Raw genomic sequence first — 22,149 nt, 5'->3', positions numbered from 1 at the left:
GGTAAAATGCTAATACTACTACTAATAATATTAATAATAACACTATAATAAAATATTCTAATAATTATCTATATTGTATTATACCGCCCTCTGTATTTCTCACCCTGTCCCCAACTGTTCCTAAAATACCCTCAATGCTCCATTCCTTTCCAACCTTAGTAATCCTTTTTCTTAACTTTACACGCTCTTCCTTATATTTCTTGCATTGTAGTACTGTGTGTTCCACATTCTCTATATTATTACACTCCATACATACTTTACTATTTGCATTTACCTACCAAATCCTACCCTGAAAGTATTTTTCACGTCCATTTTTCCAATTTTATCTTTTATTGGGTGGACTTTTATTGTATCTTTTACTGGATTAGGGACCTGAATCAGACGTTTGTTGCAAATGCCAAACAATATTGTTGGTCATGCTGTGTAATAAAAACGTAAATTCAGCAATACTTTGGTTGCATTTTTTTAATGCTTTGAAGAGCTATTTCCATAACCAGATTCAATTCCACAAATTCATGTTTGTAACAAAAGCTTATTATTACTAAAAAAAAAAAAAGGATCGACAAGACTATAAAAAAAAAAATCAAATGGGATCGGAAGCCAAATAATTACCATTACTTACCATTATTATTTTTTAAAACATTTTTCAGGCTCTACCTCACCTGCCTCCGCTGACGGCATGTTTTTTGAAGAAAAATTGAAATTCATGACAGTAAAACACTTTTGTTTACTGAACATTTACAGTGGTTTCAGTCATCTTCAATTAAAGAGTTTTATTGTGGTTGCACATGCACAGCAAAACAGGTTACTCTGTTCATTCTCCCTAAAAAAAAAAAAACACAAGAAAATGAATAAGAACAGAAGAAAGTGAGTATGTAAATATTGTGCAAGTTTGTAAGTGTAACATATCATGTTGTTATAGGTTTTCAAAATAAATTGAAAATTTGAGAAATTGAGGTGTAGAATATTCCAAATTTGGGGGGGGGAAATCCAGGTTCTGATACAGTAAATCTAATTCTTTGGCCAGGAATTTTCGCACATAACAGCCAGCCATATCCACCCATGGTCACAGTGGGTTGCTTGCCAAAGACAAAAAAAGAGAAGATGAAGAGAGACATATAAATGAATGAACTGTGCCAGTAAACTGCCAGCATTTGTTATTTTGTTTTGGTTGCTTGCTGCTTGAAAGTCATCCCTGCACATAATCTCTCACAGTTACAACAGACTACATCCTGCCCAGCTTTTCTGTTCTTTAGTGGTCTATGTAGCAGCTTTTCTGTTTTCATGGCCTCACAAAGATGGTACTGTAACATCAAGTGTCCTGCAGAAGGCAGACAGCACCTTTTCCAATGACTTTCCGTTGCTCCATTGACTTATTATCTGCAATGACTTTGACTGAGTTGTATTTCTCCTCCGGTTGGTCAGAGATCTGCATGGTCCAGTCGTTTGGTGAGTTCTGTGTTTCTAAAAGATGCTGGAAAGAAACAACAACCATGTCAGGGTAAATGAGGTGGGATTAAATTCCCCAAGATTTCTCGTTCAGAAAAAAAATGTCGTGCGCAATAGGCCTGGTACCATAATAAATGTGTTAATTCATCACACTATAAATGAAAATGAACTCAATAACTTTGCCCGCCTCAATATATTGCCATGTGCATGCATGCCTGTTTTCACCTTCCCCCGCCTACAAAACATGCAGCAAGGGAGTTTACCCTGTGCATTGGCCTGAACGGACTGAACCCTTTTGTCAGCCATGCAGTCTCTTTGTCTCAGTGAGTGGAGACGGGGCTGCTAGCATACACACAGAGTGCACAAGAGTATAACGTAGCAGAAATTCAATAAGCAGATTGCAATAAATTGTCATATATTTTTTTATATATTTTTTCATTGTACTTTCCTTAAAAGTAATGTTAAAATCTCGTCTCGTGCAATAGACCGAATCTCATGTATCGTCTCGTCCCGTGAACTGAGCGTCTCGTGATACCCCTGCCATAGACGGATTCCGGCCAGATGATCCTTTAATCATTTCATTGTGTGTGTGGGTGGTTTATTTGTTCAAAGAACGCACACAGAACAATGAACGACTATATCTGTCTCCTTCTTTCCTCCTTTTAAGCACTGCGGCGTGTGGCTGATGAGATGCAATGAGGGTACAAAATAATTTTGTTTTCTGCATGTAAAATGATATTCATTTTCTATAAAATGTGTTTTGTGTTAATATTTCTGGGTGTCTGCAACAGATTTGGATTTACATTATTTCTTATGGGAAAAATTGATTCAGTTGGACTTTTTGGAATGGATTAATGACTGTACTTGTTGGATTGTCTTCCAAAAAAACACACATACCGAAGGGAGCGCTTCTTGTGGACAAAGAAGATGGGAAATCCTTTTTCTATAAACCAGTGCAATCACCACAAGAGTTGCTGTCAAGGTCATGATGAAAAACGTGACCACTGCCGGCACCCATGGAGCTTCTGCTTCTGTGTAAAGAACATGAATGAATTTACACGGAATGCATTTATTCATTTTAGAATTACAACAAACATGAATGCTGAATAACAAAGGATATGGCATTTTATTGGGACAAGTGGCGACCCAATAAAAACTGAACCCAACTGTGTAAAAGTCTGCTCTAGGATGTTTTGCTTGAATAATTCCTTAACAGTCAGTACGTTTACAGTACAGTAGTACTGTACAGTAGTGTGGCCCCAACCATCTGTGTCGGCAATTGGCGGGGGCGACTTGCTGCTACAGTGCCCGCTGCCTCCTGGCCCTGACTTTGATGCACGGTGTACCTTCCATAAACAAACAAAGATGAGTGCATAACATAAATGCTGCATGCTACCATTGGTCAGTAGAGATGAGAATTGTGGTGCACCTTGTACAGTATCGGCAATCATTTGTAGGACAATTATCAGCCAGCAAAGTTTGTTATCGTGACAGGCCTACACACTTTTCTTTTCGGGCCGAACGACACATCTCATTCAGTTTAACCTGTAACTGTGAAGCATACAGACGTTCTGTATTTGTGTACAACGTGTCCTCTGAAACCACTACTGGTAAGTTTGCTAGCGGGTGATGATGTTCTTACATTTTTGGTTGGAAAAAAAAGTGTAATTTAAAGACAAAGAGGGACAGCACATTTAACTATGACAGCCCCTATAAAAACAAAGAAACCATAACAATAAAGAAGCTGATATGGATGCAAAAAGACACTAACCAGAGGTGGTGCTCTCACAAACAGTGCTGCTTGGTATGCTGAACTTGGAGTTCCCCTCTCTCCTCTCCCCTGCATTGATTTGGACCTGAACACAATACTTCATCCAGGGGTCCAGTTTGTTTAAAACCACTCGGTTTTGCAGAACACTGCTTATGTTTCTTGCCTATGAGAAGCAAAAAGTGTTAGTCTGTTAAATCTACCGCTGATGAAAAAGCCAGGGGGAAAAAAAGGAGAGGGAAATATGAGTACAGCCAAGCCTGGTTTAACCTTCTCCATCAAGGTGCTTGTGTACGCTGCGTGAGCTTGCTTCTCCCTCTCCAAACACTCTAGTGTCGTGTGACATGCACCACCAAAAAATGTAATCTCGCACTGCAGCAACGCGGACCATAATGGCTTATTGGCTTTTAGTCCAGTATTTCCTGTGTGTATACGACTCGTTCAAAGGGCAGACAGCACACTTTCGTAAACGCCTTCTCAATTCCTGATCAACAGTTGATTAAATTAAAGTGAATGTTGTAAGACTGAATATTTCCAGCTCCATTAACACTCTATGTCTTTCTCTTTAATTACCAAAGGAAGCTAACAAGCTAAGTAGTTGACAGGTGTGTTTAGGTAAAGATGTGTGCATGCATGGATTTGCATACGTAGGCCACAGACGTACAAAATACAATCATTGTCATTTTAATCAACGCTTCATCGAAGCTCCATTGTCTGTGTAGCTAGCACATTGGCAGTTACCGGTGAAATCACAAGCAGTCTGCTCAAATGACAGGATGACTTGACAAAGGCTGTGTCAACGTTACCGCCACACGCTTGCACCATCAGTCTTCACCGTCGTCCAAGGTATAACAAATTCTTTCATACCCTTTTCGTGACTGATACAGTTCAATAACGAGAGCCCGCTGATGATTTGGAAGCTCTCTGCGGACTATGGCTTGTCCTCTAAAATGAAACTAAAGAAATGTTGCTAAAATCCAAATTAATTAGTCACTTTAAATGATGGCAGATGTGTACTGTTTATTTAACATGAATTTTATACTTTTATATGTACTGCATGGGTACCATCAAACAATATCTGAGTATTACCTACTTGCGATACTTGATTTTAAATACTAACATCGTAATTAAAATGACGATAGTATTCAAATCTGGGAATAGCTTCCTTTTTGTAGTGTGTATTTTCTTCCAGAAAATAACTTTCACGGACGGTGAAACAAGGGGTCACAATTTTCAGTATAATGACCTTACCTTTTCACTCTGGCCATCTTTCCAGTAGGTGATGTTGTAAGTAGCAGTGCTGTAGACATCCTTCAGCGTTGAGATTGCAAACACTGGATCTTCAATGGAAATTACAAGTGCAGCCCCATTGGAAAAGAGCGAGACACTGGGTGACCCAATGATGGCTGATGAGAAAAAGAAAAGAAGACCTTCATGAAAATGACAATGATAACCTGTCACAGATAGTGTTGCGGTTCACTCAGCTGACTTCCTTGCAACCAGCACCCATTTAGTGATGGTGTGAATGTGGGCGTGTTGTAAATGACTGTCTGTCTCGATACGTGCTCTGTGATTTACTGGCAATAAGTCCAGGGTATATTCCGCCTTCAATTTCCAATCAGCTGGGAATGGCCCAGCTCCCCTGCAACTCTAAATACGAGAAGCGGTAAAGAAAAGGGATGGATGGATTGTAGATAACCATCCTCTTTCTGAACAAAAAACATTACTGCTTTCCATATTACATTTTTTGTGCATCCAGACTGCACTACAAAGTAAAAAGTAAAGTAAAAGTACAAAGCCTTTGGCTAGCGGGAGTCATGGTTAGCGATAGTGCCAAGCAGAAGGCAGTGCCTAGCGACCCTCTTCCGTAGTTAAAGTATCCTGTTTGTGCACACTTTGCCTTCCCATTGAAATGCATAAATGGACAATGACAAGTGGCTAAAGAAAGCAGTGTGCCATTGTTCGGTACAGATGGGGGAAACAGGGCTACAAGCTGGAACGATTATTTCAGCACTTCTGCCAATTAGGAACATTACTTTACAAAAATAAAATAATCATTCACACTGTTCAAGCCGTTACTGCTGCATTTGCCTAAAAAGAAAAAACGCACTGCAAACCCCCGTGTATTATAAAAATATAATTAATCAAAATCATTTTTAGTCACAACAGTTAGTTGTATAACTTCCTTTTGCGCGTGCATGACAATTAACCACGCTTTGTTCCTTACATTTCCCATTTCCCGTGTCATATTTTAAAAAGTTTACAATTGCAGTTTTCTTTTTCCACGATTTCTTATGGGTAAAACTCACAATCCAAAAAATTGACATCTATTTTATTAGCTAAATAAACTAAAAGCAAAAAATACATAATCAAGAGATTGTAAATACTTATAATTACAGACATAATAAAAAGTTGACTCACTATCAATGTCCATGGTAATGTTGTTACTTTCCACCCAAGGAGAGCTCTCTGGCCCCTGCTGTGCGCGCACTCTGCCTGTATACCTTCCATACAAGCTGAGGGGGAATTCAAGGCTGCTGAAGTCACATTCAAGTGCTGAGGTGTTCACACAACCCACCCGGTACATTGTGACAGAGGTCCTGTGGGGGTGAGGGTGGGGGAGACGAGAGGGTGGGGAAGGGGGAGGAAAGTACAGCTATGTCATATTTTCATTTGGCAACAGCTGTTTGGGCACAGCTTACTGGACTTCCTCTCCTAATACAGTACATGTATAGTTCTGGTCAGACGTTTACACTATGGACTTGAATGCCTCATTAAAGGGATAGCTCGGATTTTTTTTTACATAAAGCTGTATGACATCCCCATCAGCAGTGCAGAGCATCAACAGTGACTTTTCCCCCCACTTTGTCCTGTGAGCAGAGTTCTGGTCAGTTTTTGGCGTTGAAGAAAGTAGTTCTGGCTAGTTGGTGGGCTAACAAAAATAAAGCGTTTTTGCTTCTCGAAACAATATGCGTTCAAAAGAGTAATACACTTGCATCGCAAAACCGTCAGACCTCTGTTTTCTCGGCCTTCATATCACTGCGCGCTGCCGCTTGTCCATTGTTGTGTATGTGTTTCACGGTGTTTACATGTGTGTCACTTCAGAGATCCTGTAGCCTTGCACATAAGCGGTGCGCAATGTGGTATAGTTCGCAGCATTGTCAGAGTGTGCGTCCGGTGTGGCAGAGTCATGTTAGACTGGCTGTCCTGTATATCAATCAAGTGACAAATGTCATAGTGAGAACGGATGATAGGCTGATTTCATCGTTTTTTTTCATGCCATGTGCTCGACCCATATTTCCGTTTAGGATCCTACAAAAATAAGAAACTTTACCAATGCTAACGGTGAGATATTATGTCTTATCAGGGGTGTCGCAAGATCTCATGTCACAAGATTTCGCGAGCTTAAAACGTGACAAGATATCCCGTCCAGAAAAAAAAATGGCTTATGGGCACTACTGTAGGCCTGGGACAATAATAAATTAATTAATTAATCACACAGTAAATTAACTCCGGCTTGTCTGTTTACCTCGTCTCCCTCCTCCAAACAGGCAGGAAAAGGTTCACTCTATCAGCACTTGGCGCGTTTGTTCCATAGAACAACGACATGAACGAAGTGAGCGCTTTTGTCAGTCATACAGTCTCTTTATCTCGGTGGGAGCATGCACACAGCGTGCAGAAGAGTGGGACGTAGTGTCTCGTGACACCCCTAGTTGTTATTGCTTATCATGTCTGCTATATTAAGTAATCCGATTATAAAGGTGACTATAGGGGTGTTATTTAAAGGGATAGTTCTGATTTGGCAAATCGCTCGGCGTTTTTTTTGTCTACCGCCTTATCCCTGCGCACTGTCGACTTGCCATTCATTCTTATGTATGTGACGAAGATGCGTCTTCTTGTGCTGTGGAACACCCATGCAAACAAGATGGCCACGGCGCTCTGTTGCAGAAGTAGATGCAAGCGTCTTCGTCACACAAGAGTGGAGAGGCGACAGTGCGCAGGGATACGGTGGGAGACAAATATAACGCCGAGTGATTTGTGAGGTCTGATTATTTTTCGACTAGGCATTATTGTGATGCAAATGTAATGCTCTTTTGAACGCATTTTGTTTTGAGAAGCCAAACTCATTGTGAACACCCAGCGACTACCTGGAACTACGTTCTTCATCACCGAAATCTGACCAGAACTGGATTTAGGAGACCAAGTGGGGGGTGAGTCGCTGTTGGTGGACTACAGTGTTGATGCGGATGTCATACAACTTCATGTCAAAAAATTCGAACTATCGCTTTAACGTCTACAGGGCTCTAATAATGTTAAACGTTTTTAGAAAGTCAGAAACAGGTTTTCTCTGCTCCATTTTTCTGTGCTCGAAAATATTATTATTGCATCCTACTTGCGTAAATTTGCCTAACCAATTAACCGCGATAAACGAGGGGCAACTGTATGTACAGTATAATAATCATATATTATTATAAAATGTATGTATTAACTAGTATACAACATGTCTTACCACATTAAAGTACGGTCACTGTGGCGGTTCTGTGCTTCGATAAGAGAGACTTACTTGGCCTCAGCGGTGTAGAGAAGATCACTGGTTCCCTCCGCTGATGAATCCCACCTCAGCACCAAATTCATGTTTATGGAAGTCAGACGGACATTTCTTGGGGTGTTGAGCACAGCTAATACCACTAGACATTCACAATGATAATATTAGAATTACACAAACAATGCTAAAGACGATATTACATTGATTTTGGATACATGTTCATAAACTTAGAAGTGAAATCGAAACCTAGGTGCCTCCCACCGTCACAGGTGGGTATATTTGATCGTGCGCCGCGCTACAATACAAAAACACAAAAACATAATAAACCCAATTACCTCTGGCTCCAGCAAGTATTAAAATCACCAGTACACCATTTAAAAAAGTTGATGGCATGTCTCAGAATATCTTTCATCGGGCTGATGACGTCAGGAGAGCAGTCGTGTATTTCCTGGAAGTATGTGTTGACAACACTGTTGACAACAGGAGGTGGCCACCAAAGACCCTACATAGGTGAGACTGTCGATTCAGCCGCAAATGCATGTAACAGAGTGTAGTAAACTATAGCGAAGGAAGTCCGCCATGATGGTAAACAAGTGAGCTGGGCGGGGCTAGATGCACGTCGGTGTACGATTGTATTCACCAGCTCTGAGCTGAGCGTAAAATACAGTTATGCGCGGTGCGTACACTATGATGAAAGTAATTCATGTTATTTACTATTAAGATATATACTGCAGCGTTCTTATAGAGCCACACAGAGTCTGACAATCTTGTAAAGTTTTATTGCCAACTTTAACGCCAATAGGGGCGCTCGGACACAGTTCAGGTCGCACACTTGTCTCCCTCCCAGAACACACTTCCTCTTTATCCACCAATAACGTTAACAGCAAGGTGCGTTCACCAACATCAACACTACCACACCAACAGTTCGTGACAATACTGCAGAAATATGACCTGCATGTAGATGTCAATAAAAACTTGATTAGCAGTATCAAAGAGGTTTTTCCTTTTTCTTTATTTTACTTTTTCATTCCCTACCGTGTTACCAACGCTTAACAAGCAACATACAAAATAATAAATAATACAAATATTTTAACTTGGATTTGCACACTTGAGGAAGAAAACGTCAAGGCATTTAATTTCTTATGTAGAAAATGGTTTTACTTCAAGACATAATTGAAAATGCAAAAAAATAAAATAAAATGGACATACATTTTGTACAATTTCATACACTCACAATAGACCATACACATATAAGATGGTCGGGAAAACAATCAACATAGATTTACTGTATTGACCTACAAGTGTGGGTAGGACCACACATTAATTACCATTCGAAAAAAATCTGGTTATTTTTTCATGACCATAAGGTGCAACATAAATTTGATTTAAAAGCACTTATATCATATAAGTAAATATTTCGAGTTCACTAACTGTATTTACGAAATGTAATTTCAGTAATGGCATTGTTAATACATTTATTCTTAATGCATCTATGGTGGCTAATCTTGCGACTCATGTCACAAGACTATAAATGTATATACTTTTTTATAAATGCAATTACTGGGTCAATCAGTGGCTCAAAAAAGGTCACCATATATATAATAATAGTAATAATAAAAAAAAAGGTAATGTTTCGTTATTATTATTTCATAGCGTGGTGAATGTGCAGGTCACAACTTGACCACAATTGTTTTGGAATTGTTGGATTGTATATTTTCTGAGTTTTTATTCATTTGCTTGCACCACCAAGTTTCACTTCTGTTTCTGGGTAATGTGATTGCTGTTTGTTGTTCAGTGGAGAATAAAAGGTTTATACCACTTAATCCGCGGCTTTTATCTCTTTTGTTTTTGACAACACAGCTGATTCCCGTGGTTTCAGCACACTTAAGCCCAATTACATCTGTGACGAATAACACAGAACATGACAAAGTATTTCCACATACTAGTGGCCGGGCTGGACCTCCACTTTCTCTCATACCGTAGGACGGACTATTTTATTTTGAAACCCTGACTTTTCATACCGTGGTATACCTTGAAACCAGTAACCAGCCCATGCTTAGTATAAACTATCTCCAAAAAATATGGAGAAAAAAGCAGAGCAGAGCAAAGCAGAACGTAAAATAATGTTTGTTGAAGTTTCAAGCCCGTTCTGTCATGTTATTGCTTTCTGCAGTTAGTGAACATAGTTAGTGAGCACTTGAGCACTCCATAATAATAATGACAGATCTCACATTTAGAATTTGAAGTGCATGACAAACATCAGAAATGTTGTCTTCTCATTACAGGGAATGAAAGTACAGTTACATGAAAAAGAATACAGGTAGTTGGATGTGTGCAAATATTTTACTCTTGACACAAAAATACAAAATGATTTGTCCATCCAATGGTAGTTTGTCTACATGTGCCCTGCGATTGGCTGGCGACCAGTCCAGGGTGTACCCCACCTCTCGCCCGAAGTCAGCTGGGATAGGCTCCAGCATGCCCCCGCAACCCTAATGAGGAAAAGTGGTATAGAAAATCGTCTGTGTAGGCTCTCAGTCGTACAGGAGTTGTCCATCGAGGAAAAGGCTTCTTGAGACGTCATCTGTACTTCTTCTACACAGAAGTACAGATGACGTCTCAAGAAGCCTTTTCCTCGATGGTATAGAAAATGGATGGATGGATTTGGATTTGTCCATCCATCCATTTTCAGGCCGGGTACACCCAGGACTGTCGCTAGTCAGTCGCAGGGCACATATAGACAAACAACCATTCACACGATTAACATGCATGTTTTTGGAATGTGGGAGGGAACCCTGCGAAAACCCACGCACATGCAAACTCCACACATAGATGTCCACCGGAGATTCGAACCCAGATTTTCCGGATCTCCTGACTGTGTGGCCAACATACTAACCACCATGCGACCCACAAAATGATTTGTAAACAAGAAAATTTAGTGGTCATCTGAATGTAATAAAAAAGGTGAATACTTCATGTTTCAGTGTACACAACATTTACTCCCATTCTGAAGACACCATGTGTCTTACAGTATAGGATCACATGCTATTTTATTCATTCATTTTTTTTTATTAATTAATTTATTTATTCATCCATCAGTACGAGCCTGGAGTTTGGTTTTCAGACAGAAGATTATAACGTGTCTGTTTGATGTGTGTCATAACAGACTAGCATGTGCTAGCATGAATTAACTTGAGGTTGTGGACTGGACAAATATTTACATTGGCACTCAATAATGTCATCAAATCGTACCTCGATGCATTCCCACATAGTATCAGCATTTGGGACCAAATATGAGATGAAGGAAAACCGGGAAAAATACAGTATAGTAGTCTATCTGTGCAGCGAGGGACAAAGTTGGATGCTGCGTTCAAGGACCTTGAACAGAGTGGGACGTCTCAACGCTCGCAACAAACAACATAAGCATGCAAAACTGGGAGATTTCTGACTGTATATAATTTTTTTTATTTATTAAATAATGTCCCATACTTACAAAATTGATATCCACTTACATAAAATTGTATGTAGTTATTTACATTTTTATTTAAAAAAATAGTTATAAATTATTGCATTGCAACTGAAAGCCTGGTTCGGCCCTGCTCACAGACTGGTACCGGGCCATGGCCTGGCGGTTGGGCACCCCTGCTCTGAATAACACTCACCGGTAGTTCACAGATGACTGACTAATATTTCTCGGAGAAAGGGGAAAAAGACAGGTACCATTGTGATAATTAATAAGAGCTTGCATGGCATTTTGGCAGGGGTTAAAATTGTAAAGCATATTGTGTCAGTTTCACGTAGAGGTTGGGTGGAGGTGGGAAATATGTTGAGGTATATGCAGATGTTTGTTCTTTTTAGTACTTGACCTGCCCAGACTAAGTACCATGAACTCATCACTGTTACTATACAGAAGAGCCTTGAATAGGTCTCGATATCACATCTTCATTTGGAGTCAGTGACACACTGTTTAACGTAGTGTTGTGATCCAGATTTGAACTAGAAGCAGAAACGAGGTGTAAGGCGGTCAAATGAAAGGCAAAACTGAAGTGAGTAAGTAAAAATGAGTAAGAACATACAATGACACAGAAGAATATATGCCCATAAACAAAAGGGATATATCTCTTAGTGAAGATCATCCCACTCTTCTCCTGGTACTGCACCAATGAACTTCAACATACCTTTTCATTTGGTCACATGGCATAAAAGTGATGACTACTTAATGTCCAGCACTTTGAGTTGACGAAAAGAAATCAAATCAAGGATTCTATTGACAGGCACAGGGTGGTTCATCGTCTGTGGCAGCAACCAGATGATTCACGTTTGCCACCTAGTAAGAAAAACAAGGACAAAAGTATGGAAAAATGGAAATGTTGATGAGCAATAGAGAAACGAAATCATGTTATCAGTAATCCAAAATCATCACAAATATATCTTTAATATATCTTATAGTAACTCATTAGCATTGCGTATGGTTAAACAAATGTCCACACACCAAGTGACTCATGCTTGTAACATTACCTCCCCAAAAGAAGAGACAAATACTAGCACAAATACTCTCTGCTTGGTTGGCCTGATTATGGCCTCATGAATTCATTCATCATTCATCTGCGCATGTAAACACATACAACAATGGAAAAGCGGCAGCACGCAGTGATACGAACAAAGAGGAAATAACGCGGTGCGACTGAGAGGTCTGACTTTTTGTGGGCAATGGTTTTGTGATGCAAATGTATTACTCTTTTGAATGCGTATTGTTTTGAGATGCAGAACACTTAACTTAAGAGACCCCGGCAACTAGCCGGAACTACTTTCCTCCACAATGAAAATGGACCAGAACTCGGCTCACGGGACCAAGTGGGGGAAAAGACACTGTTGATGCACCACACTGCTGATGGGGATGCCATACAACTTCATGTCAAAAAATCCAAACTATCCCTTTAACGCTCTCCCTGTGGCTGTCATTCAACACTGGCAGACTTGCAACAAATTTCAGGAAACAAAAAAAACAGAATCACACAAACCCAAAATGCAATATACCAAAGCCTAGATTGGACAGGAATGGAAGCCAGTAACGGGACATGTCGTAACATAAAGGGGGGGGTTTGCCACAGCCATAATCAAACAAATGTAATGCAAGTTACAACCGCAGCGCTCTCGTCATAATAACTGCACTACCAGGGCCAAGGGCACACATGTCCCACCTCCTAAAACAAAAACTACTTACTAAACAACTTACTAAACTAATACTATTTGAAACAAGTGTTGCTTTCATCTGCTACATTTATTATGCCTGACGTGGAAGATTAGCGTTCATCGCATTGATGTTTACAGCATATTTGCTCACGCTAACCCACCTACAGCACAGTACGGCAAATCTCACTTCATTTGAGCGTTTTTTTTTATTATTAGTTATCTGAGCTATTTTTTAACATTGCATTAAAATATTTTTATGCTATATATTTTTTTAATTATCAGATTTATCAATATGACGTCGTAATTCCTCACATTGGCCCGATAATAATTGGTCTGATATTTATCGCGCACCCCTAATTTGAAGGACACGTACCGTTATTGGCCTCCATTCCTGTCAATCTGGGTTTTGGCATATTCCCTTTACGGTTTGTGTTAATTTGTTGCAAGTCTGTCAGTGTTTAATGACCGCCGCAGAAAGAACATTTACTTGTCACATTTTGACAACATTTTTTCCAAAGATTTATCTTCTATCTGTCTCCTTTTTTATATGAGGCACTTGAAAAGGACTACGTTTAGGTATGTCCACTAACATCAGTTACATTTGGCAGGAGTCAGCAACACACCACAAGGAGTTTGACTTACTTGAATCTCCATCATGACCACAGGCTTCCTTCATTTTGAGAGACGGTGTGCAACGGAATTAGGTTTGCACATAGCTCGTTGTCCTCTGGCAGTCTGAGGGAAAAGAATGGGGTGTCAGTCGTCAACATAATGGTACATAAAAGGAACTACATGATGTGATCAGAATGTAAAAGTAGTGAGTTTAATTGTACTACAAGTGTGAGTCAAAGTCAACCAACTTTTGATCTGTCATTAATTAAACAAAGCACATTCTGGGTAATTTCCTGAAAAGCATGCAACTTCTTCATAAGGTCCACAACTTTAGGAATTAAGCTGAATTCATGATTAAATATCCATTTTCCACATTAATTTTCATTGTCAAATGTCAAAGTACAATTTTTCAAAAAATGTTAGTATTTTTTGTTATTTTTTCAGTTTTCGTCTCTCGTTTTGGGGTGTCCAGAACGGATTAATTGTATTTGCATGATTCCTTATGGAAAAACTTGATTCAGCTTGAGTGTGTTTCGGTTTGAGTGACACTAACCAAGGTTCCACTGTATTCTGTTTGTTATAGCCAGGCACAAGTCGATTACGCAACAACTGTGCCACAAACTTTGATAGCCAGGCTAAGGAAGGGGATGAAAAACTGTAATGTCTATCACAATGCGTTCATGTGAATGTGACGAAGACACTCACATCTTCTTCTGCTGTGGGACACATACGTAAACAAGATGGCTGCGGCGCTCCGTCGCGGAAGTAGATGCATGCGTCTTCATCACATACACATGAACCCACAGGCGACAGTGCGCAGGAATATGGCGGGAGACAAATATACAATGCCAAGCGTTTTGTGAGGTCTGATTTTTTGAGAGGGCATTTTTGTGATGCAAATGTTTAATCTTTTGAACACATATTGTTTTAAGAAGCCAAACTCTTTACTTAATTGTCCCCAACAACTAAGTGGAACTATGTTCTTCATCACGGAAATCTGACCAGAACTGGACTTAGGAGACCAAGTGTGGTTAGTCGCTGTTATTGGACTACAATGCTGATGAGGATGTCATACAACTTTATGTCAAAAAATCCGAACTATCCCTTAAGTGTTGTTAATTTTTGTCAACAAGACATGGAAAAGAGAAAGTCAAAGCCGTCGCGTGCACAATTTAGAAAGAAGAGGAAAGAAGAAATGAGCCAAAGTTAAAAGGTATGGAGCTATATCACCACTTATGTCCACCACATTATGGAATGCATGTGATCAAATAAGATAACGTTACTTGGTGGCTATAGGCTAACTGTGCTTCATTTGTTTTGTTGACTGAGAGTTTTAATTCTGTAAATAATATACTATATTCCCTGAGATGGAGTCTGACAGTTTGTACAGAAATTCTTTGGTTATGCAAAATGTTTTGCAACAGCTGTCCGGATAGCTGGTCTCAGACGACCTTGGAGGTAAAGATGCTGGATGTGGAGGTGCTGATGTGGTTACATGTGGTCTGTTTGTGAGGACAGTTGGGTGTAATGCCAAATTCCCTTAAACGCCTTTGGAGAATGCTTTTGTTAGAGAAATGAACATTCAATAGACAAGCAACAGCTCTGGTGCACTCTCCCTCGACACTTGCAACATCTATGGCATTGTGCTATGTGATAAAACTGTACAATTTTGTGGCCAGCCATGATACAACTGATGTTTTGTGTACATACAAAAAGTTTTAGATCTTTTGAGTTCACCTCATGAAAGATGGGAGCCAAAACAAATGTGTTGGATTATATTTTATGCTATTAGTGTATGCTAAAAGCATCTGTAACAAATAGACTTGAAATGTGGATATACAGTACACTCCTGATCAAAGCAATTTTGCACTGTTGTATCTTAAGGAGGTTCTAAGTAGAGCTTCACAATGCAAAAAGAAGAAATGAGAGTGAGACAAAACATTTTTTGAGGAATCAAATTATTCACGAACAACCATTACACTGAAATAAGCTGTTCATCAGCTGATCAAAAGCGTAAGGCCATAGCTTAAAAAAAATGAACCCCACCGCCCAAAATAGAAATAACATTTTCAAAAAAGGACTCAGTAATGAGTAGCTGCGCCATTCTTGTTAATCACCTCAAAAACTGTCACACTTACATTGAAAAAATTACACTGTAAGAAAGTCTGCAACATTATATTATTAGCGACATGCTAATAATACTCTCACGGTGGCTTCATCTTAGTTTTCTGCCTTACGTTTGATCATGAAATACTTAAGAAAATGTTAAAAACGATTGGAATCATACAGAAAATACATTTATGATACCGTTCACTGGACAAATATGAATATTTATTTCATGTTATTATTAGTGTTTTTTCTTTTTATCATAGCAAGTGAGGGAACCTGCCCATTGTGTTCTGTGTCCTGATTGGCTGTAGACCATTGTCAATCAGTCTCCTTCGTGCCAATTCCTGTTGTGGTTAATAGTCGCTAGCAAACTCGCTAGCTGTGTGAGCTGCTTGCTAACTGCCAATAAACAATATAAGAAGAAGAAGAAGCAACTTGCAAACGCAAGGAGAAGAATGGTGTGTACCTCTGGATGCGATGTCTTCGAAAAATAAACGTGTACAGCCTTCTCAGTGCCACCGTGACAGGATCCCAGTTGTTGTGGTGACATAAAAGCGTGGCAATAAGGAAGGAGAGAAAAACGGGCACTGCCCCTGCAAAAAACAGCCATGAAAAACGTACCTGTAAATAAAAAACACAAGGGCGAGAAAATACATTAGTGACCCCAATGTTTCCAGATATTTATTGAAATTTAAGTCGTTCAAGTCCAATGAATAGCTTGAAATAGTGCAAAGGTAAGTAGTGAAGTGCCAGGGGTTAAAAAAAGTTAAAGTTACCCAAAACTGAAAATTAATATGTTTTTCAGAATTATACAAAAATGCCTGTTACAAGGACCACAAAAGACTATTAAGACCATTGCTAAAAAAAACAACTAAAGTACAAATAAAATTGTCAAAAAAGGACTGAATAATGAATCGCTGCACCATTCTTGTCACCTCAAAAATTGGTTTCGACATGCTTAATGCCAGTGTTTCAAAGAGGTGGTGAAGATAGCTTCACCAAGATTTTGTCTTTTAAAGGCTGTGGTCTTAAACTTTTGATCAGCTGATGAACAGCCTATTTCAGTTAAATGGTTGTTTGCAATAAATTGCTTACTCAATTTTCTCCCATTTCTTCTTTTTGCATTTTGAAGCTCTACTTAGAACCTCCTTATGATACAACAGTGCAAAATGTAAATTCTTGCAATTTTCCAAATGGTCTTAGAAATTTTGATCAGGAGTGTACTTTACATTCACAGTTTTCAGAGTTTACAGGTAAAGAAATGGTTCAATTCAACACAATATGGCAATAAAGATAATAACTAGGTCGATCGTCCACCGATCAGTATCGGCCGATTTCTGTGTAAAAGCATGGTATGGGCATATGACTGACGTTTGATTTTTTTTTCCACCAGCAGGTATCTCTGGCATGCATTTTTCAACACATCTGTCTTCATTGCTTCAAGAAGCTTCATCCGTTGACTCAGCATTCAAACAATTCGCATTTGTATTGTTGAAGATATATCATATGAAAACTGACCTTCTGCATGCAAATATCTGCCAAAATAGAGAGCGGTATGGTGAGACTCAGGGCCAGTGTCCCAATTAGGGATGACGTGAGGAAACAGCCCCTGTGGAGAAAAAGAGGTCCATATCTAATAATAATACATTTTTGAAATTTAGTACATACATACATACATAATTACATTTTATTTCAGTCTATGAATATGGGATGTCGGACCCACCAGAGCCAAAGAAACTCTGAGAGAACTGTTCCAATGAGTCCATTAACGAGGATGTAGGTCCACACGAGCTGGCTAGGAAGCTCAAAGGTCTCAAAACCAGTGTAGTGAAGCAGGAGGAAGCCAGGCCACAGTAGCAGCAGGTTGAACAGACCTACAAACCCTGAAAAACACACAAACAGCTCCAGCTTGGACAGCTCCAAACACAACTTTAGTTATCCATGATGAGCGTGATCTTACCAAAGAACATTGGAATATTTAGCTTATCCTCTCGATCTACCAGTCTTTTGATCATCACAATATAGACAGCATATAATAACGCCCCAGCCAGCGACCATAAGGAACCTACAGAAACATGTGCAATACTTGACATGTACGGAAAAGCGGTATATTACAATATGAAAAAAAAACCCACTTTGATACAATGTAATGTAGTCAGTCTCCATGAGCGTCCCCTGAAATGGTTTTCACTTCACACTGGAATTTCTTGCCTATTAACTTCTGCCACCCTATAGCCGTTTTTATGGCTTAAAACTGCAGTGACAATGACTTCTATTAGTGTGCAGTTGCCTCATCACCCCTTTGCCTCGCGCAAAAAAACGTAAAAGACGTATAAATCCGTCTTTGGGATCGGGCGTTCGGGTTTAGAAAAACGTATACATACGTCTTTGATATTGAATGAGTTAATGGCTGTTTTTTATTGTGTTAATGTTTTTGTTATTTTGAGGCCACAGCAAATTTTCCCTGTTATCCATCCAAGCTGCACACTGGCTACATTACATTTTATCAGTGTGAAATTTCTTTCTTTCTTTCTTTTCTTCTGAAAAGATATAATAAAATATTTTCAGAATTGTCAAGGGTTTACTGTACTTACTTTTGTGACAGACTGTACAAGCAACATGCCCTTACCGATAGTGCCTTTTTCGTCAGGGCGGTCCATGCTGGAAACGCTCACAAGGGCAACACCCCCCATACTAAATGAGAGGAACCATATGAATGGTAGAAGAACAAAACTGACTTCATAAATTAAATGTAGTACAGTGGAACCTTGGTTAGCATAATTAATCTAAGGTGAAAATCTTAACACAAAACACGGTTGGTGTACAATATGGCACGCATCTTGTCATGTTGTGGATACACTGCGTGAGTCCAACTGTATTGTTAATGTGTTTTTAATGACAATATGTCCTTGTTAACATCCAATTAGCTTGCCACTACATGGAAACAGGAACTGGAAGTCAGCTGCATCGCACGTTTTTGATTAAATCAGCGGTTGACTCTCAAAAATGTAAACACAAAACAATTCTAAACGCACATAAATGGGGAACGAAAGGGATAAATAAACATTTGAGGTGTGGAAGTGGTAAAGTTTTGGTTTCTTATTTTGTCTGTCTTCCCCACTTAGTTTTAAACCCTTTCTTAAGTTTAGAATAAAATATATTACTAGTTAGGTCCGTGGCCGTCTCGTGTGACCACTGAACATGCCCGTACTGTACTGCTCGCGGCCCTGCAGGCAGCAACCCGCAAGCTTCAGCCAGGAGCCCAGTCCCCAAAACCCGGCAGGAAATACTAGCGCAGGCACACCGGCTTGCCTCCCCGCACTAGAAAAATCTTTGAGTGAGCGGCGTGCAGAGGGGTTGAGTGAGATGAAGAGAGGGAGTGACAGAGCGCAGCAATGTGCCTGAGAACACAACAGTAGTTATTGCACGTTAATATGGCTAAAACATGCCTTTGCTACCTCAAAAATAAGGCATAAATATGACTCCATAGACGAGCACCACCACAAAAATCTTCAAACCGCGGCTCTTTAGGGCTGAGTATTGTAACAGATTGACCGGTCTCTCTCTCTCCTCAACCACCATAGCTCATCAAAGACACTGAGCCAACAAGCCGCGTTGTAGTTTGCTCATAGAACCAACGAAGATCCACAAAAGTAGGGGTGGCCAAAGAATATATACAGTATATATATATATATATATTTATATATATATATTGGGGGGGGGGGTTTCACAGCCGAGACTAGGGATCTTGAGCTCAAAAAGGTTGGTGACCACCGTCCTCGAGTAACCTGCATCCTCTTACAAACATAGCTTTTTTAAAATAGAAGGCTGTGTAGAAAGTGGGAAAACAAGAAATATATGAACATAAAAATATTAACTAATAGTACACCTACTGAAGTGTGAATATTTTATCTGAGCCTTACCTTAGTGCCACTACTAACAATTTGGACAAGGTGAAGCGGTCACTGCTGCTACTGGGAAATATGGCAGCAAAGATAAGTGTAAACAGGCCTGAGGAGAGAGAAGGTAAATAACTTAGTTTACGTAACCAAGAGATGGCAACAATACTTTCTTTACGACGAAGCTAAATTGTTTTACTGAATGGGAGAGTCACCTGACGTGGATGACAAAATGTTAACAATGGCAACCTGTGTGTCAGAGAGAGCCTCCTGATAGGACAGGTTGGCCAGGAACCACTGCAGGAGAAACATAAGAAGCCAGAGCAAAACATGCCAAAGAGTTAAATTCCAGTTTTGCAGGACAAAAACACAGAGCGAGAGCAACAACTTTATGTTAAAAGAAACAGGTACAGACAGCGCAAAGCAATATAAACACAGGAAGTACACTGCAAGTAATAAAAACATAAATGGTTGGCAAACAGAAAACAATATACCAGTGACATGCAGTGAGGTTCATGGCTGGAGTTCTTATAAAATGTCAATACAGGTTGTTCATTAAGAGGATAACAAGAAAAAGAAGAGAATAATTCACTTTGGTTAAAAACATTTTCAAATTGTTTTCAATTACTTAGTCGCCTGTATTAATTTATTTTTTTATTAACTAAAAAGCATTTGTGTCTTACCTTTTATTTTTTACATGCAGTACATGCTCTGATACTTTGTTGTAAAAGGTCTGATCACCTCCTGGTGAGTTTGGACATAGTGTATAATTCTCCATCTTGGCAGGCAAATTCATTCATTCACCAGAGCATAAATGCATCTTGCATTTGACTTGTTTGTAATGTAGGACTAATCAACAAATAACTAAAGAGTTTTATTATTGTAAAATTATTTTTCAAAATGGATCAAAAGTAAGAAAATGCAGTGTGTTAGGCTAGTCATATTTTGGATTGCTAAAAGGTTACATACTAACAACTACTCTAATAGGTAAGACAATTATGGGTTCTTTGCACCATTGTTACTACACGTTTAATGAAAACTACAATGACTTTGGCAAGGACATCTTAGTGGATTTTTTAAAATGTCTTGTCACTTCTATGGAAATGTATATAAAAAAAAGATGACAGACACTGTACAGGTACTTACCACAAAGCAGAAAAAGAAGCTGATTTTGGCCACATCAGTGATGGTCAGCTTTCCCACTGTGCGCAACATTGCCTCATGGTCCTTGGCAGCAGGGTAGGACATGCGAGATAGTTTGGCCTCCAGGGCTTGAGTGGAGGGCAGCTGGCGCACCTCCATAACATTACTAAAGCGCACCCGATGCTTTTTAGAAGCTGCTGGGAAGCAGAGATGAGAAACTTGGTGAACTGATTGAAGAAAGAAGCAATTAGCTTGTTATATTACCCAACTGTCAGTACTGTACGTATATGCAATAGATATGAAAGTTCAGGCAAATTGCCTCCTCATGGGATTGGTAATCTGTTTTTTTTCAAACTCATTAATCTGGTGATCTGCCCCCAAAATCCTTATTGTGTAATGCCTAGTTTTTACATATGTGTGTGATAAAACCCTTGAGATGGGCACTGACCAGAAATTGAGCTTGTACTTGTTGCAAGAAAGGATGCCACTACACCACTAATGCAAAATGTTTTGTTTAAATTCTTTATTGAGTCCGTGAGTCCGGTTCTGGTCGGAGATCCATGACGAGGAAAGTAGTTCCGCTTAGGTGCTGGGGCCATTTAAGTAAAGAGGTAGGCTTCTCAAAACAGTATGCGTTCAAAAGAGTAATACATTTGCGTCACAAAAATGCCTCCTCAAAAAAAAAATCAGACCTCATAAATCGCTCGACGTTATGTTCGTCTCCCGCTATATCCTTGCGCACTGTCACCTGTGCATTCTTGTGTATGGGATGAAGACGCTCGCATCTTTTTCCGCTGTGGAACGCACGCATAAACAAGACGGCCCCAGCGCTCCGTCGCGGAAGAAGATGCAAGAGTCTTCGTTGGGGGGTAAGTCACTGTTGATGCACTGCACTGCTGATGGGGATGTTAGGCAACTTCATGTAAAAAAATCCGAACTACGGTACCCCTTTAATATATACCCTCTGCTGAACACATTTCATTTGTCCTCAATTAAAAGTAAAGCTTTACGAGAAATAAAATAAATGTCAACTCACAAGATTCACAGTCTTCACTGAAACAATTGGAATGATCAGAGGGAAGGTCTTGGAACGCCACTGGAACATATAGTGGTTCACTCTGCACATGGATGAGACAAGGCCACTTAAAGCAGGGGTTCTTAACCCTTCTTAAATTCTTCTCAAATATTGTAACACCTTTTACAAATATCCTTGGGGTCAATTTGATGTTGGCAACTCCCCACCCCTTACAGTCATAAACATACAGTATTTCAAACATATTTATTTACTTATTTTTATCTCTTAATATTTGTATCTAGTCTGCACTACTTCACACAGGATGTGTAGTGACATGCGGTGAGGCACTGAGCTCTTTGGAGTTTTTTTAAATGTTAATACATGTTGCTCATTAAGAGAATAGCCAATAAAAGAG

At 39.5% G+C, this 22,149-nt stretch overlaps 2 protein-coding genes across 4 annotated transcripts in view; both read right to left on the bottom strand.

The window, feature by feature from the left end:
- Positions 1 to 492: 492 nt before the first annotated feature.
- Positions 493 to 8,355, bottom strand: LOC129187878 (interleukin-10 receptor subunit beta-like). Its single transcript, XM_054787655.1, has 7 exons — positions 8,099 to 8,355; positions 7,782 to 7,905; positions 5,639 to 5,817; positions 4,469 to 4,623; positions 3,221 to 3,383; positions 2,347 to 2,480; positions 493 to 1,474 (listed from the first exon to the last, which is right to left on the bottom strand). Exons 1-7 carry the CDS (start codon positions 8,154 to 8,156, stop codon positions 1,313 to 1,315), a joined length of 975 nt encoding a protein of 324 aa, XP_054643630.1. The 5' UTR covers positions 8,157 to 8,355; the 3' UTR covers positions 493 to 1,312.
- A 189-nt stretch (positions 8,356 to 8,544) lies between these two features.
- The window catches only part of LOC129187877 (solute carrier family 35 member F5-like), a 19,283-nt gene continuing 5,678 nt past the window's right edge, over positions 8,545 to 22,149 (bottom strand). For 2 of the 3 annotated variants that reach the window (XM_054787651.1, XM_054787653.1), the window contains exons 5-15: positions 21,756 to 21,837; positions 20,723 to 20,916; positions 19,792 to 19,873; positions 19,601 to 19,688; positions 18,307 to 18,371; positions 17,638 to 17,742; positions 17,401 to 17,560; positions 17,196 to 17,286; positions 16,144 to 16,298; positions 13,599 to 13,691; positions 8,545 to 12,090 (exon numbers count right to left, since the gene is read on the bottom strand). In XM_054787651.1, the coding sequence (XP_054643626.1) occupies positions 13,610 to 13,691; positions 16,144 to 16,298; positions 17,196 to 17,286; positions 17,401 to 17,560; positions 17,638 to 17,742; positions 18,307 to 18,371; positions 19,601 to 19,688; positions 19,792 to 19,873; positions 20,723 to 20,916; positions 21,756 to 21,837 (1,104 nt within the window). In that variant the 3' untranslated portion in view covers positions 8,545 to 12,090; positions 13,599 to 13,609. The remainder of the gene's footprint in view (positions 12,091 to 13,598; positions 13,692 to 16,143; positions 16,299 to 17,195; positions 17,287 to 17,400; positions 17,561 to 17,637; positions 17,743 to 18,306; positions 18,372 to 19,600; positions 19,689 to 19,791; positions 19,874 to 20,722; positions 20,917 to 21,755; positions 21,838 to 22,149) is intronic. The other variant, XM_054787652.1, reaches the window with a different exon arrangement.

The sequence above is a fragment of the Dunckerocampus dactyliophorus genome, chromosome 9, assembly GCF_027744805.1.
Source record: "Dunckerocampus dactyliophorus isolate RoL2022-P2 chromosome 9, RoL_Ddac_1.1, whole genome shotgun sequence".
Taxonomy (NCBI): Eukaryota; Metazoa; Chordata; class Actinopteri; order Syngnathiformes; family Syngnathidae; genus Dunckerocampus; species Dunckerocampus dactyliophorus.
Note: the sequence above shows the minus strand (reverse complement) of the source record. Positions and strands in the feature narration are given on the sequence as shown.